Here is a 13225-nt window from a genome sequence, read left to right as displayed (position 1 = left end):
GCAGTGAGCCGAGATCGCACCACTGCACTCCAGCCTGGGCAAAAAGAGTGAGACTCCATCTCAAAATAAAATAAAATAAAAGGAAATTTAATTTCAAACTCTGAAACTTCCTCCAAGATCCTAAGTACTGAGGATTGCATGAGTCTTTGGCTTTTGAAGTTAAGTGGAATGAAAAGTTTATGCACTTTCTGATAAACAGACGTGACTGGGGCTCTGGGAGGGTACAGTGTCACCATCCGAGAGTTCCTCTAGGTCTTCACCCAGTAAGAAGAGTTGCACAGGTACCTGGAGATCTTGTTCTCCTGCACTGTTACCATCTGCTTGTTTTATTAACTAGCTGGGAATAATGAGGAGATGATATTTAATTTCCCCTGACACCCATTCCTGGTAATGATGTGTTGCTCTTTGAGCGTGTTTTAGAATTTGCATCACTGGGCTGGGGCCCCGTCTCTCAGTCAGGGGCCTTTTCTGAGCAATTGTCTCTATCTAGTCTGTGGTTCCAAGACTGCGTGGGAGGAATGCTGGGGCCTTTTTACCTCCCATTTCCATCCCCAGGGGCCTCACTGCCTCAGTTCATTTCATTAATCCTGAAGAAGAGCTTGTCCTGCAAAGGGGGAAGGGATGAAACCAGCTGAATTTCTGCCGGAGATTCAGTGGCTGGGGGTTCCTTCGCACTGGTCCTCAGTGTTTTTCTTTTTTTTCTTTCTTTCTTTTTTTTTCTTGACAGAGTCTTGCTCTGTTGCCCAGGGTGGAGTACAGTGACACAATTTCAGCTCACTGCAACCTCTGCCTCCCAGGCTCAAGCGATTCTCCTGCCCCAGTGTTCCAAGTAGCTGGAGCCACAGGCGTGCACCACCACACCCAGCTAACTTTTGTATTTTAGTAGAGATGGGGTTTCGCCACATTGGCCAGGCTGGTCTCGAACTCCTAGCCTCAAGTGATCCACCCACGTCAGCCTCCTAAAGTGCTGGGATTATAGGCATGAGCCACCATTCCTGGCCTCAAACAATGTTTTTCTTAAATGGCTGAGATACACATCTGTCTAAAAATTGTAGAACATGCAAGTGAGCAGTCTGAAGTCAAGAAATCTGTGACTTAAGTCTCTGTGACCTGCATTTATTTACTGGCCTAGGTACTTCAACACTTCAGGGATGTCCCCCGCTGCCTCCCCGACCCCAATCAAGCTCTTGGGAGTTAAAGAATCTCTTTCTTTTGTGAGTTTAAATGACTTTTGTTCCAAGAACCTCTAAACTGAGCAGTTCTGACAACTCCACCAGAGAGACGACCACCTTTCTCCTCTCTGAAGAGCTGTGTCAGCATATCCCCAACAGCAGCATTGCAGCATCCGATTTATTCTTGGAACTAGGATGTCAGCGAGAACAAAAGCTGCCAGACAGCAGCCAGGAATAGGGGTTGCATCTCGCGAGTAGAAAGTAGTCTAAGAGGGCCGGGTGCAGTGGCTCACGCCTGTAATCCCAGCACCTTGGGAGGCCGAGGCAGGCGGATCACGAGGTCAGGAGATCGAGACCATCCTGGCTAACATGGTGAAACCCCGTCTCTACTACAAATATGAAAAATTAGCCGGGCATGGTGGCGGGCACCTGTAGTCCCAGCTACTTGGGAGGCTGAGGCAGGAGAATGGCGTGAACCCAGGAGGCAGAGCTTGCAGATAGCGCCACTGCACTTCACCCTGGGCGAAAGAGCGAGACTTTGTCTCAAAAAAAAAAAAAAAAAAGTAGTCTAAGAGAAGCAGAATGCAACATTACTTAGATAACATACTTGTGTGGACTGGTTTAGGGGTTCGATTTCTAATGAGCAGAAAATTAAGACAGAATGGGAAACAGATGGCCCAAATACCAGCTTCTAGGCCGAACCAACGGTTGGGATGTTGCTGTGTTAGCAAGGTCATGCGAGGCTCTTCCTCCCTATCCCCACAGCATTCCTCTCCTGCTGTCTGCTTGCTTGCCAGCCACCCCCTGGTTAATTTTCCTAAGGCATGCCCAGTTCCTCACTTCCCTGAGCAGAATCTCCATGGCTCCTCGTTGCCTACAGAAGTCAATTAAGTCCAAACTCAGTTTGGTGTTCAGAGCCCCCATAATCTAAATTCCAGCCTATGTTCCTCTTCCTGAAGTTCACTTCAGACAAGCTCAACTCATTTCTCCCTGTACTCCCTTCTCTTGGCCCTCTACATATTCATACCTCCATGGAGAGTGCCTTTTCCACACCTGTCCACAGTCCATGTCTCACCCAGTTATTTTTTCCTTAAGATTCTATTTTTTCCTTAAGATTCCCCAATCCCTCTTGCAACTGAATTCTACTACAAGTCTGCCCTTTTGTGACCGGCTCCACTGTACCTTGGTACTTCTCTAAATGCCATATTATCCCATCAGACCAAGCATGCCTGTCCCTCCTTTTCCCGGTCTGGAGCACCTAGCCCATTGCCTTGTATGTTACAGGTGTTGTGTATATGTTAAGCGAGTGAAGCAGAATTCCGAATGATTTTAAAATGTGAACATGAATAAAGAGTGGGATACAGCATCTATAACAAAACCATTCCACTCTGATTTTGGAAAAACCGTGAAAAATATATCAGAATTTATTAAGTACAGTATAAAACAGGGTTGTGGCAATAGAAAGTAAAAACTAACATGGATTGCTATAAATATGCTGAAGTCTAGTTGTTCAAATGATACAATTCTCTCAAGCTACTCTAAAGTTTATAAAGAAAAAGGATTTACACTTTACACACTGTACACAAAAGGAATACCTTCTGAGAGCCGGGGAGTGGGGAAAGGGGAAGGAGACTTGATGTCAAGGGTGCTTTTGAGGAACATGACGGGCCGGCCAGCCTGCCCCAACTTTGAGGCCCTGCTGGGCTCTTGTGACTATAAATATACTGTCTATTTCTAATGCAATCCGTCTTTCCTGAAAGATCTTGTTATCTTTTACTATTGAGACATGCTTTTATTTTTGTGGTCCTGTTTCCAAAGCTGCTCACGGTGACAGGTCAGGAGGTTGGGCTTTAGCTGAAAACAGGGTGGCATGGCCACTTTCTGCCCAGGGAGGAGGCATTCCTGGAGAGGCTAGTGTGCATTCATGTCTTCCCATCTGACAGAGTATCCTGAAATCAGACCAAGTCCTGAAAACTTCCAAAATGGGAAGTATCTGGGAAAATGCACTCTTCCCTCTCCTGTAGGGTCTCGTCCCGCTTCTGCGGTGTGGTGGGTCTGGAGAAGTCTGTAGAGAAGCACTCCGCCTTTGCAGTGTCTTCTGAAGAAGAAGAGGCGGGGTCTCATTTGCTTTTGAGGAGTCGGGTGTTCCTGGTCACGGTCACATGTTGTCATGAATCCAGTCTAGGTAGTTGGTAACCTTGGTGTACACACCTGGGACATCCTTCTGTCCACAGCCCAGGCCCCAGCTGATGATGCCCACCAAAGTCATGCGGCCATCGTTCAGACACACCAGGGGGCCTCCCGAATCGCCCTGCAACGGAGATAGCAGGTTTGGCGTTTGCAAAAAAAAGCAGACTATCTGGAGAAAGTCAGTATGTATAGCATGAACATCGTAATCTTCAAAATACAGCAGGCCCTTCAATAATATTCCATTCAATGTCATTTCATTATAACATTGATGAGGAAAACAAAAATCAATTCCTGTCTGGGGACACTGTCTGCCTGGGTTTTGTCCAGGTACCCCGGTTTCCTTCCACATCCCAAAGCTTGCACGTTAAGCCAACTGAGGATGTGTCTACGTGGGCCCAGTCTGAGTGAGTGTGGGTGCCAGTGGCTCTGCGATAGGATGGTGGCGTCTGTCCAGGGCTGGTCCCGCCTGGCGCCCTGAGCTGCCAGGTGGCTCTGGCCACCCCCACCCGAGACCCTGAACCGGAATAAGCAGGTTGGAAAATGAATGAATACAAAGGGTTATAAAGTAAAAATCTGTCTAGTCTGTGATAAACACACGAATGAATGATGATAAACTGTGAGGTGTGGAGGCAGTCAGGGAGCCTGCCCTATTTGTGATTGTTTTTGAACTTCATGGTAGTAAGAGGTGTTCCTTACCATTTTTGCTTTGCAAACATTTATTCCCTGAATTAACCCACCACTATTATGACCGCCATCACTCACTTATTCTCCAAAAATTGGGTAAATAAATACCATGTTTGTTTTTATTAACCTTTCTTAAATGTTGTATAGCTCACATTTATTTCAATATTGAATGTTAGAAGTGTTTTGGGTCTTTATTTAGAAGTTTGCTGATGTTTTTATGACTAGAAATATTGCCACAAGAACTTCACTCTTCTTTTTTTGTTTTTTTGTTTTTTTGTTTTTTTTTTTTTGAGACAGAGTCTCACTCTGTCACCCACCCAGGCTGGAGTGCAGTGGCGCAATCTCAGCTCACTGCAGCCTCCACCTCTGGGGTTCAAGCAATTCTTGTGCTTATGGGCACGCACCACCACACCTGGCTAATTTTTGTGTTTTTAGTAGAGGCAGGGTTTCACTGTGGTGGCCAGGCTGGTCTCGAACTCCTGACCTCAGGTGATCTGCCTGCCTCAGCCTCTCAAAGTGCTGGGATTACAGGCATGAGCCCCGCACCTGACCAACTCTTGTTTATATCAATTAGCTGATGGTAAAATTGGTTTTGGAATTAGCTGATGGTAAAATTGGTTTTGTTATACGTCATTTCACTTACAGTTGCAGTTTCTAAGAACCTGTTTTTTCCAGGCATGCTGTTAAGTGGAGACTTACTGAAGAGTGGGTAAATTGTATCTCAGTTATCTTGGTCCCATGGAGGATTAGGCTGTATCTATTCTGGTAAAGTAGAGTTAATTACTCAAACGTTTCAGGCCTCAAAAACCCTGGCTTGGCTCCACCACTTACTGGCTGATGGCCTTAGACTAACCATGCTTCGGTTTTCTTATCTGTACCATAGAGATAATATTCATACTACCCATAGAGTGGTTATGGCATTCAGTAGAAGAATGCATGAAAAGCACTGGAAGACATCTAGTAAAACTCTTGGTAATTGTTAACTGTTCTTATATTGAATTAAAATGATTTGGTTTTGCTTTTAAATAAGCTTGCAGATAGATAATGGTTTCACTTTGGTACAACCTTTTTGTGTTTGGACTGTAAGCTGGTACAGCTGAGGTTTCTGAAGAAACCATTCAAAAAGAAACTAAATCCTGTCAGGGAATCAGAGGGGAAACCGCTGATATGACTGCCTTGCAAAAACAAAGCCCACACATTCTTCAGCGCCAGAGCCTGGCCTCACTTCTCTTTGTATCTCTTCTACCCCCAGCCCTTAAAGGAGAGCTTGGCACGCTGCAGGCACTGAAATGTCTGAGGAAGATCAATTCCTTGGCTCTGTGCAGGTCTTAATACCAGCAGGCTGGCCTGTCCTCCCATACCCCAGTATCTGGCTAATCATGAAATATAAGTACTAATTCTGATAAGGATGCCTACACAAAGGACCTCAAATAGTGTGCTTTCCCAGGGTATTAGGGCTGAATGTGAGTTTTGAAAACTTCTTTCTCACATCATCTAGATCCTGCTTCCCAGTAAGTTCCCTTTCTTCCTTCTCCTTCTACAAAGCAGACTCCAATTCTCTAGCGCCAACAGAGGCAAACATTTCTTTTCTTTCTTTTTTTTTTTTTTTTTTGAGGTCGAGTTTCGCTCTTGTTGCCCAGGCTGAAGCGCAATGGCGCGATCTCGGCTCACTGCAACCTCTGCCTCCCGGGTTCAAGCGATTCTCCTGCCTCAGCCTCCTGAGTAGCTGGGATTACAGGCATGTGCCACCATGCCAGGCTAATTTTGTATTTTTAGTAGAGATGGGGTTTCTCCATGTTGGTCAGGCTGGTCTCGAACTCCTGACCTCAGGTGAGCCTCCCACCTCAGCCTCCCAAAGTGCTGGGATTACAGGCGTGAACCACCACACCAGGCCGAGGCAAACGTTTCTTAATTGTGTGGCTCTCTCCATCACTTCAATAGTCAATCAATTGCCTGGGCTGAAAGGAAATCCTGTACAGGTGGAGTTGCCTGTGCAGATCCTGGGGAAATTTCCTGCAGTTTAGAATTCTTAGGTTTAGGTGACTTTGATCTTCCTCCAGTTGCTTTATTCTGTGAGGCCCTCATCTAGAATCCCCAGGGGTATCACTAAGAGGAAATCACTCCACTCTGGTGATAACTTTTTTCTTTGGTGAAGAACCTGTTGTCCCAGGGGCATTTTCCCCTGGGTTGTGCCCAGCATGGGCGCGCCACTCCTGGTTACCTGGCAGGCGTCATGCAAGTTTGCCTGGGGCCCGCCGCTCCGAGTGTCTCCAGCACACAGCATGTTGTCGGTGACCGTTCTGTTAAGTAAATGTTGTGATGTGCAGCGGCTGGATGGGTACAGTCTGACATGAGCCTCCTTCAGCCGCTCCGAATAGAAAGGAGACACTGAAAGAGGAGAACCATCATATGGTTTTAGGGAAAGTTATTTATAAACGTTTTTGAAAGAGAAAGCCAAATTTTCCAATAATAGCTAACATTGATCAAGATTCAACATGTATTAGGTCGAATCCTATGACACTGCTGGTATTTTATCGTTTTGACCCACAAAAACAGCAGGATTCCGGGACTGAACCCACAGCCTCTCCGTAGTGGCACTGCTGATGCTTCAGACCAGGCAGGTCCCTGTTGTGGGGGATGGGGACAGTCCCGAGCCCTGCAGTGTGCAGCATCCCTGGCTGCACTCACTGAAGGCCGGCGTTAACCCTCACCCTAAACTGTAACAACCAAAAACGTCTCCAGACCTCGCCAAACGTTTCCTGGGGGACAAAATCACCCCAGCTGACAACCATTCGTTCAATATTATCTCATTTAACCCTCCTAATCTAATTAGGGAGATAGTTCTATCTCCACTTTACCAACGAGGAAACTGAGGCTGGGAGCAGTTCAAAATAAAAATCCATGTCCACGGTCACACAGCTCAGCAAGTGGGATTTGAAATCGGGTCTTTGTAACTCCAGCTTCCCAGAACCCACACGCTTAGCGACTGTACTCCACTTCCTACTCAGAACCTTCCCAACACCTGCAGCACTTCGAGGCCCTCATACTGTTGTGTCCTTTCCTGGCCTGCAGTGTCCCTGTGAGGCAGAGACAGCAGAGACGGGCCCCCACGACACAGGGAGACGGGACTGGCGTCAGTGCCTGACCCGGGGCTGGAACTTCGCTCTCCTGACCCCATTTTCCTCTGGTGGACCGCAGCCTTCCCTGCTGTTCCGCAGACAGGATGGGGCCGAGACTTCTTCCACTTACAGGCCTCATGCTTGCCGTAGCCGGAGAGCTCACACTCCGTCCATTCCGGCAGCTGCAGGTCCGCCGGGGGAAGGCACACAATGCGGACCACGCTGCTCTCCTGGGCACAGCGGGACGAATCCGATTTCAGCTGCAGCAGCGCTGGGAGGGAGAAAGGAGGAGTGAGTTGGCGTGAGGGCCGCGTCCCTGGGAGGGGAGGAACAGGCAGGAGGGGCAGGGGCTGGAGGAGGAGGCCCGTGTGTGTAAACATAGGTGAGTGCATGTGGGTGTGTTGTGTGATCTGTATGAACTGGAGCCGGGAATGACGAGCTCTTACCAATGTCATTGTCGTAAGTGTCATCATCGAATTCCTTATGGACAATGTATTTTTCTACTTCAAATTTCTGCTCCTCCTCGCCAGGGACCACCCGGTATGTTCTGCCCAAGATCACCGTCAGGTGGTGGGGCGGAAACCTGGTGGAGAAACAGCCTTAGAATGCTATTTTTGCTGTGGGATTTCCCCTAAAGGGCTTGGTTTCTAGGCGTTAGAGGGTGGAAAAACCAACTGGGTTTCCGAGTCCCTACCTCTCCTGGAAGCAGTGGGCGGCAGAGAGAATCCAGCAGGAGCTGATGAGTATGCCCCCGCACAGGAACCGCTCTCCGGGCGACCTCCTGTGCTTGGCAAAGATGGCAGCCTGCCAGGGGTGGGAGGCGATGTCGGCGAAGAGCCCTCCTTTGATGCGAAACTGAGGCTGGCTGTACTGTCTCAGGCCGCAGGTGGCTGGGGAGGAAAGGACGAGGAGGCAGTCAGTCCCACAGGCCTCCTGCACGTGTGTAGGTAGAGTGAGGAGGCCATCAGCATGGCTGTAAAACCACAACTTTCACTTGGTGGGATCAGCATGCCGAGTGTTGTCCATACATTCTCTTCAGTTCCCACAGCGGTAAGTTTCAGGAGGCGGAGACGTTTTTGCCCAAGGTTGCAATGGCACCTGGATTAGTTCCCAAGTATGTTTGACTCCAAAACTGGGGATCTGCCACCCTTCATTCCTTCTAATGTTTTCCTACAGCCATTTCCTGGCCTAAGAAATGAAGAATTGCAGCTTCCTTCTGAGGAATGTCTGCTCATTTCTTTTCCATCTGTCCAACCTTACCCATGCTTCAAGGCCCAGGTGCAATCCTGCCTCCTCGCAAAGCTTTCCTGACGTCCCCACCTGCTCAGCTCTGAGGAGCTTAGGGACACGGACCACTGAGGACTCACACTAATGCCCTTGGTTGTGAGTTAGCTGGTGGTCTGTGTCTCATCGTCCCAGTTGGACTTGTGTTCCTTGGGGAACATTCTGGCTGATCTGTGTTCACAGGAGGTGATTAATAACCTACTCTCTGGCCATTTCCAAACTAAAGTTTCATTTTTTAGCAATATGCACCAGCTTGAATCTCCTATCTCTCACCCACATCATGAGCCAGCTCCCCTGTGTGAAATAGGTCAACAGGAAACGTGGAAGATCTCACAGTGGAAGTACATGCCATTGGGGTCAGAGGGCATGAGGGCAGGCCCTAGCTTTACCTCCCGGCGCCCAGCGAGCTTGGGCAGGCCACCTGGCGTCTGGGAGACTGCTTCCTACTCAGTAAACTGGAGGTAGGAAGACCACCTCCACCACGCTGTTGGACGAATGTGGTGAAGGCACTTTATTATCTAAGGAGCTATGCATGCGAGGCCTCCTCCTCATTCCCCATTACTCTCAGCAACACCAATAGAGGTGTCTAGAGAGAGCGGGGTAGAGCCTACTGACTTCTCAGAGAGGTTGCTGTGTTCTTTTCTTTCTTCTTGCCCCTCCCCACCACCCCCATGCATGGGTCGTGGACACCCGCCCACCCACCGTGGCTTCAGTCATGGAAGCCCCCTCCCCACCCAGCCTGGAAGTCTGGTAGGCACACAGTCTGCACCAGACAGCCATGAAGGCCTAGAAAGTGGCGAGGAAATGGTGAAGAAGGGAGACCAGGTGCAGGGAGGCAGCCGGGGCCCAGCCCTTACAGCAGGAGGGCACATCACAGTACTCCCACGTCAGCCTGCGGTTCTTCAGCACATGACACCAGGGCTTGGCGTCCCCATCAGGATTCCTAAATGATAAGAGAGTTTAAGGTTTCCTTTTTATCTTCTTATTTTTTAATTTTTCTAGAGATGGGGTCTTGCCATGTTGCCCAGGCTGGTCTTGAACTCCTGGGCTCAAGCAATCCTCCTGCCTCAGCCTCCCAAAGTGCTGGGATTACAGGCATGCACCACCACACCAGGCCAGGAGTTTAAGATTTTCAATCCCATTTTCAGCCACATCACAGGCCATGTAAGAGTAGAAGGAGACTCAGGAAACCAATGAAAACCACGAAGCTGGGAGGGAGGACGCCGAGTTCATCTTGACTTTGTGGCACACCCCCACCCTAGGAGAACTTCTCTTTAACTTTGTTATCCAGTCAGTAATGTAGTGTTCTAATCTCAAAGGGTTGTCAGATAGAACTGTGAGCTGTCCTGTTACAGAACTCTTACAAATCATTGCAATAAAGATGTCATGAGAACAGCTGAGGACTAAATGGTTACAGGCCAGGACCCTGAACTTGGGATTTAGGTTGGAAAACTGGTAGACCTTGCTTTTCACAATATGTGTTATTCTAGCAAGTGAAGAGGTTGGACTAGATAATATCCATGGGTGCTTCCCACGCACTGGGTCTGTCATGCAACTTGAGACATTGGATCTTCCCCCATCTCACACCCTAATCCCATGTTCTGCCAAGAACTGAACCCCCCGCCCCTGTGCTACCTACCGGCAGTAATTATGTTTGCCCAGGCCCAGTGCCTGGGCACTGGGGTTCTGTGCTGTGTAAACCTTGCCTATCAGGATCATGGAATTCCACGGGAGGCAGGAGGCACCCGACTCGGTGAGGCTGTGCGTGCCACGGTAGGCTAACCCATTCCCAAAGTAGCAGTCACTGTTTCCTAGAAGAAAAGAATTCTCAAACTGAAACAAAAACAAATTCTGAAGCACGCAAGTCAGGGCTGGGGCTTGAAGTGGAGCTGCCGGTCGAGGAAGCTGGAGGCCGCTAGCCCGGCACTGAGAAGAGTGTAACACCTCACACTTCCCCTTTTGTTGCCCAGGCTGGAGTGCAATGCGCGATCTTGGCTCACTGCAACCTCCACCTCCCGGGTTCAAGCGATTCTCCTACCTCAGCCTCCCAAGTAGGTGGGGTTACAGGCATGCGCCACCATGCTAGGCTAATTTTGTATTTTTAGTTGAGACAGGGTTTCACCATGTTGGCCAGGCTGGTCTTGAACTCCTGACATCAGGTGATCTGCCCGCCTCAGCCTCCCAAAGTGCTGGAAGTACAGGTGTGAGCCACCATGCCCGGCCTGAGCCTTTTTCCCCCTCTTTGAGTCCTTTTACTTAGAGATGGCAAGGGGGTTTCATCTCCACCAGAAGTGGCTCCCTAGATTGCTACGTTGAGAGAGAGTCTGGGGACATCTTCAGGTTCAGCAGGAAGGATGCTACGTTCCATGAGTGGGGGCTGTTTCTGAAGCTGCTTTGAAAGCCAGTAGGGGTTTCGTTGTGTTACTTAACAGGCTGCAGTGAACCAAGGTGCTTCAGTGGGGCTGGGGTGGGAGTTATTTCTCGGACTGTGTCTGCCAGTATCCTGAGGATCTGATGATGGGCTTGGGAAGGAGGAGGGTATGAGCCGTAGAGTGCTGCCTGTTTTCATCTATTTCCCCCATTTTTCCATTTTTTTCTCCCCACCTGAAACTGACAAAGCATACCTCTATACATAAATACCATAAATGGAAGGGATTTTCAAGATTATCTAGATCTGCGAGTCCTCATTTAGACCAGACCACGGGGGATGGGGAGGATGCTGTAGAGTGACCGTAAAGTCTTCAGAGTCACAGGCATCACCCGTGGACCTGGGTGCTGAATGCATAGAGCTGGTGTGTGTTTATATATATATCATATATAAATTTAATATATGTGTATTACATATATATACACACACACACACATTTATGTATTTATTTTGAGGCAGGATCTCACTGTCACCCAGGCTGGAGTGCAGTGGCACAATCATTGCTCACTGTGGCCTCAACCTCCTGGGCTCAAGCGATCCTCCCACCTGAGCCTCCCAAGCAGCTGGGACCATAGGCACAAGCCACCACACCTGACTAATTTTTGTATTTTTTGTAGAGATGGAGTCTCACTTTGTTGCCCAGGCTGGTCTCAAACTCCTGGGCTCAAGCAGTTCTCCTGCCTCAGCCTCCCAAAGTGCTGGGATTATAGACACGAGCCACTGCACCTGCCCCTATATATATTTAGAACTTAAAAAAAATCTTTCATAGTGCTGTGATAAATGTGATAAGTAACGTAATGATTTGTAAAAGCACCACTGAATTCATAGTACCTTTCTGTAACTTAGCATTTCATTTTTTTCTTTTTTTTGAAACAGTTTTTTGTTCTATCACCCAGGCTGGAGTGCAGTGGCATGATCTTGGCTCACTGCAACCTCCATCTCCCAGGTTCAAGCAATTCTCCTGCCTCAGCCTCCTGAGTAGCTGGGATTACAGGTGCCCGCCACCATATCCGGCTAATTTTTGTATTTTTAGTAGAGACAGGGTTTCACCATGTTGGCCAGGCTGGTCTCAAACTCCTGACCTCAGGTGATCCGCCCACCTCAGCCTCCCAGAGTGCTGGGTTTATAGGCATAAGCCACTGTGCCTGGTCTTGTAACTTAATATATTTTTTTTCAATTTTGGAAGTTGGCTTTTTTTTTTTTTTTTGCATTAAAAAGTTTGAGAGGGAGCGAAAGAGAGAGAAAGCCCCATTCACCCATTAATCAAAAAAGGGAGAATCTCCATTCATTCTCAAAAGGACTGAAAACCACTGATTCAGCCCCATCCTCTCCTCCATAGAGGAGGAAATTGAGGGTCAGAGTGTGAGGAGATCAGCTCCAGGTCAGACAAATAGCCAGTCAGAGGCCAAGCCCAGGCACAGACCTAAGTCCTGTCTTTCTTCCCTCTGCAACCAAAATAACTCACTCCTGGCCTCCCCCTTTCTCCCCTCAGGTGCAGGAGGGCTGTCGGCCTGTCCTCCTGGACTTTCCTCCCCCAGGGACATTCAGGGAAAGGCGGGGTGGCTGCCACTTACCCTCGGAGCAGGCGGGGGTGCTGCAGAACTCTGAGCTGTACTTCCCCGCCTTAAAGACGTAGCACCAGGGCTTTGAGTCTCGATCTGGGTTTCTGAAAAATCAGCCAAGGGAAGGGCCAGGGTAGGTCAAAGGTGAAGCCTCTCCTTTAGGACCCAAGGACTTTGGTATCCTTTTCTGGAGGAATGGGGGGTGCTTTTTTTTTTTTTTTTTTTTTTTTGACAGAGTCTCGCTGTGTCTCCCAGGCTGGAGCGCAGCGGCGCATCTCCTCTCACTGCAACCTCCGTTTCCTGGATTTGGGCAATTCTTCAGCCTCAGCTTCCCGAGTAGCTGGGATTACAGGTGGCTGCCACCATGCCTGGCTAATTTTTGTATTTTTAGTAGAGACAGGGTTTCACCATGTTGGCCAGGCTGGTCTTGAACTCCTGACCTCAGGTGATCCACCTGCTTTGGCTTCCCAGAGTGCTGGGATTACAGGCGTGAGCCACCACGCCCAGCCGGGAGTGTGTTTTTGGTTGTACACTGGTAGTTCTATCATGTTAGGCAGGAGTATGATTTTGTTCCTGTGTTTACTTGGAGGTGAAGGATGGTTTAAGGAGATGCACATGGGTGCCAAATTGACAAGGTGTGGACTGGAATAGTCTTATATGTCAACTTGGCCAGGCTGTAGCACCCAGTCAGTTAACCAAACATTCATCTAGGAGTTGTGAAAGTGTTTTATAGATGTGGTTAATATCTACAGCCAGTTGACTTTAGAAAAGGAAATTGTCCTAGAT

At 48.6% G+C, this 13225-nt stretch overlaps 1 protein-coding gene across 2 annotated transcripts in view; it reads right to left on the bottom strand.

Moving 5' to 3' along the window:
* Window positions 1–2564: 2564 nt before the first annotated feature.
* PLAT (plasminogen activator, tissue type) overlaps window positions 2565–13225 on the bottom strand; it is a 32546-nt gene continuing 21885 nt past the window's right edge. For both annotated transcript variants that reach the window (XM_055349196.2, XM_055349197.2), the window contains 8 exons: window positions 12452–12543; window positions 10089–10260; window positions 9307–9392; window positions 7860–8055; window positions 7612–7748; window positions 7296–7436; window positions 6268–6434; window positions 2565–3483 (listed from right to left, as the gene is read on the bottom strand). In XM_055349196.2, the coding sequence (XP_055205171.1) occupies window positions 3331–3483; window positions 6268–6434; window positions 7296–7436; window positions 7612–7748; window positions 7860–8055; window positions 9307–9392; window positions 10089–10260; window positions 12452–12543 (1144 nt within the window). In that variant the 3' untranslated portion in view covers window positions 2565–3330. The remainder of the gene's footprint in view (window positions 3484–6267; window positions 6435–7295; window positions 7437–7611; window positions 7749–7859; window positions 8056–9306; window positions 9393–10088; window positions 10261–12451; window positions 12544–13225) is intronic.

This window comes from Gorilla gorilla, chromosome 7, assembly GCF_029281585.2.
Source record: "Gorilla gorilla gorilla isolate KB3781 chromosome 7, NHGRI_mGorGor1-v2.1_pri, whole genome shotgun sequence".
In the NCBI taxonomy this organism is placed as follows: domain Eukaryota; kingdom Metazoa; phylum Chordata; class Mammalia; order Primates; family Hominidae; genus Gorilla; species Gorilla gorilla.
This window is presented reverse-complemented; position numbering and strand designations above follow the sequence as displayed.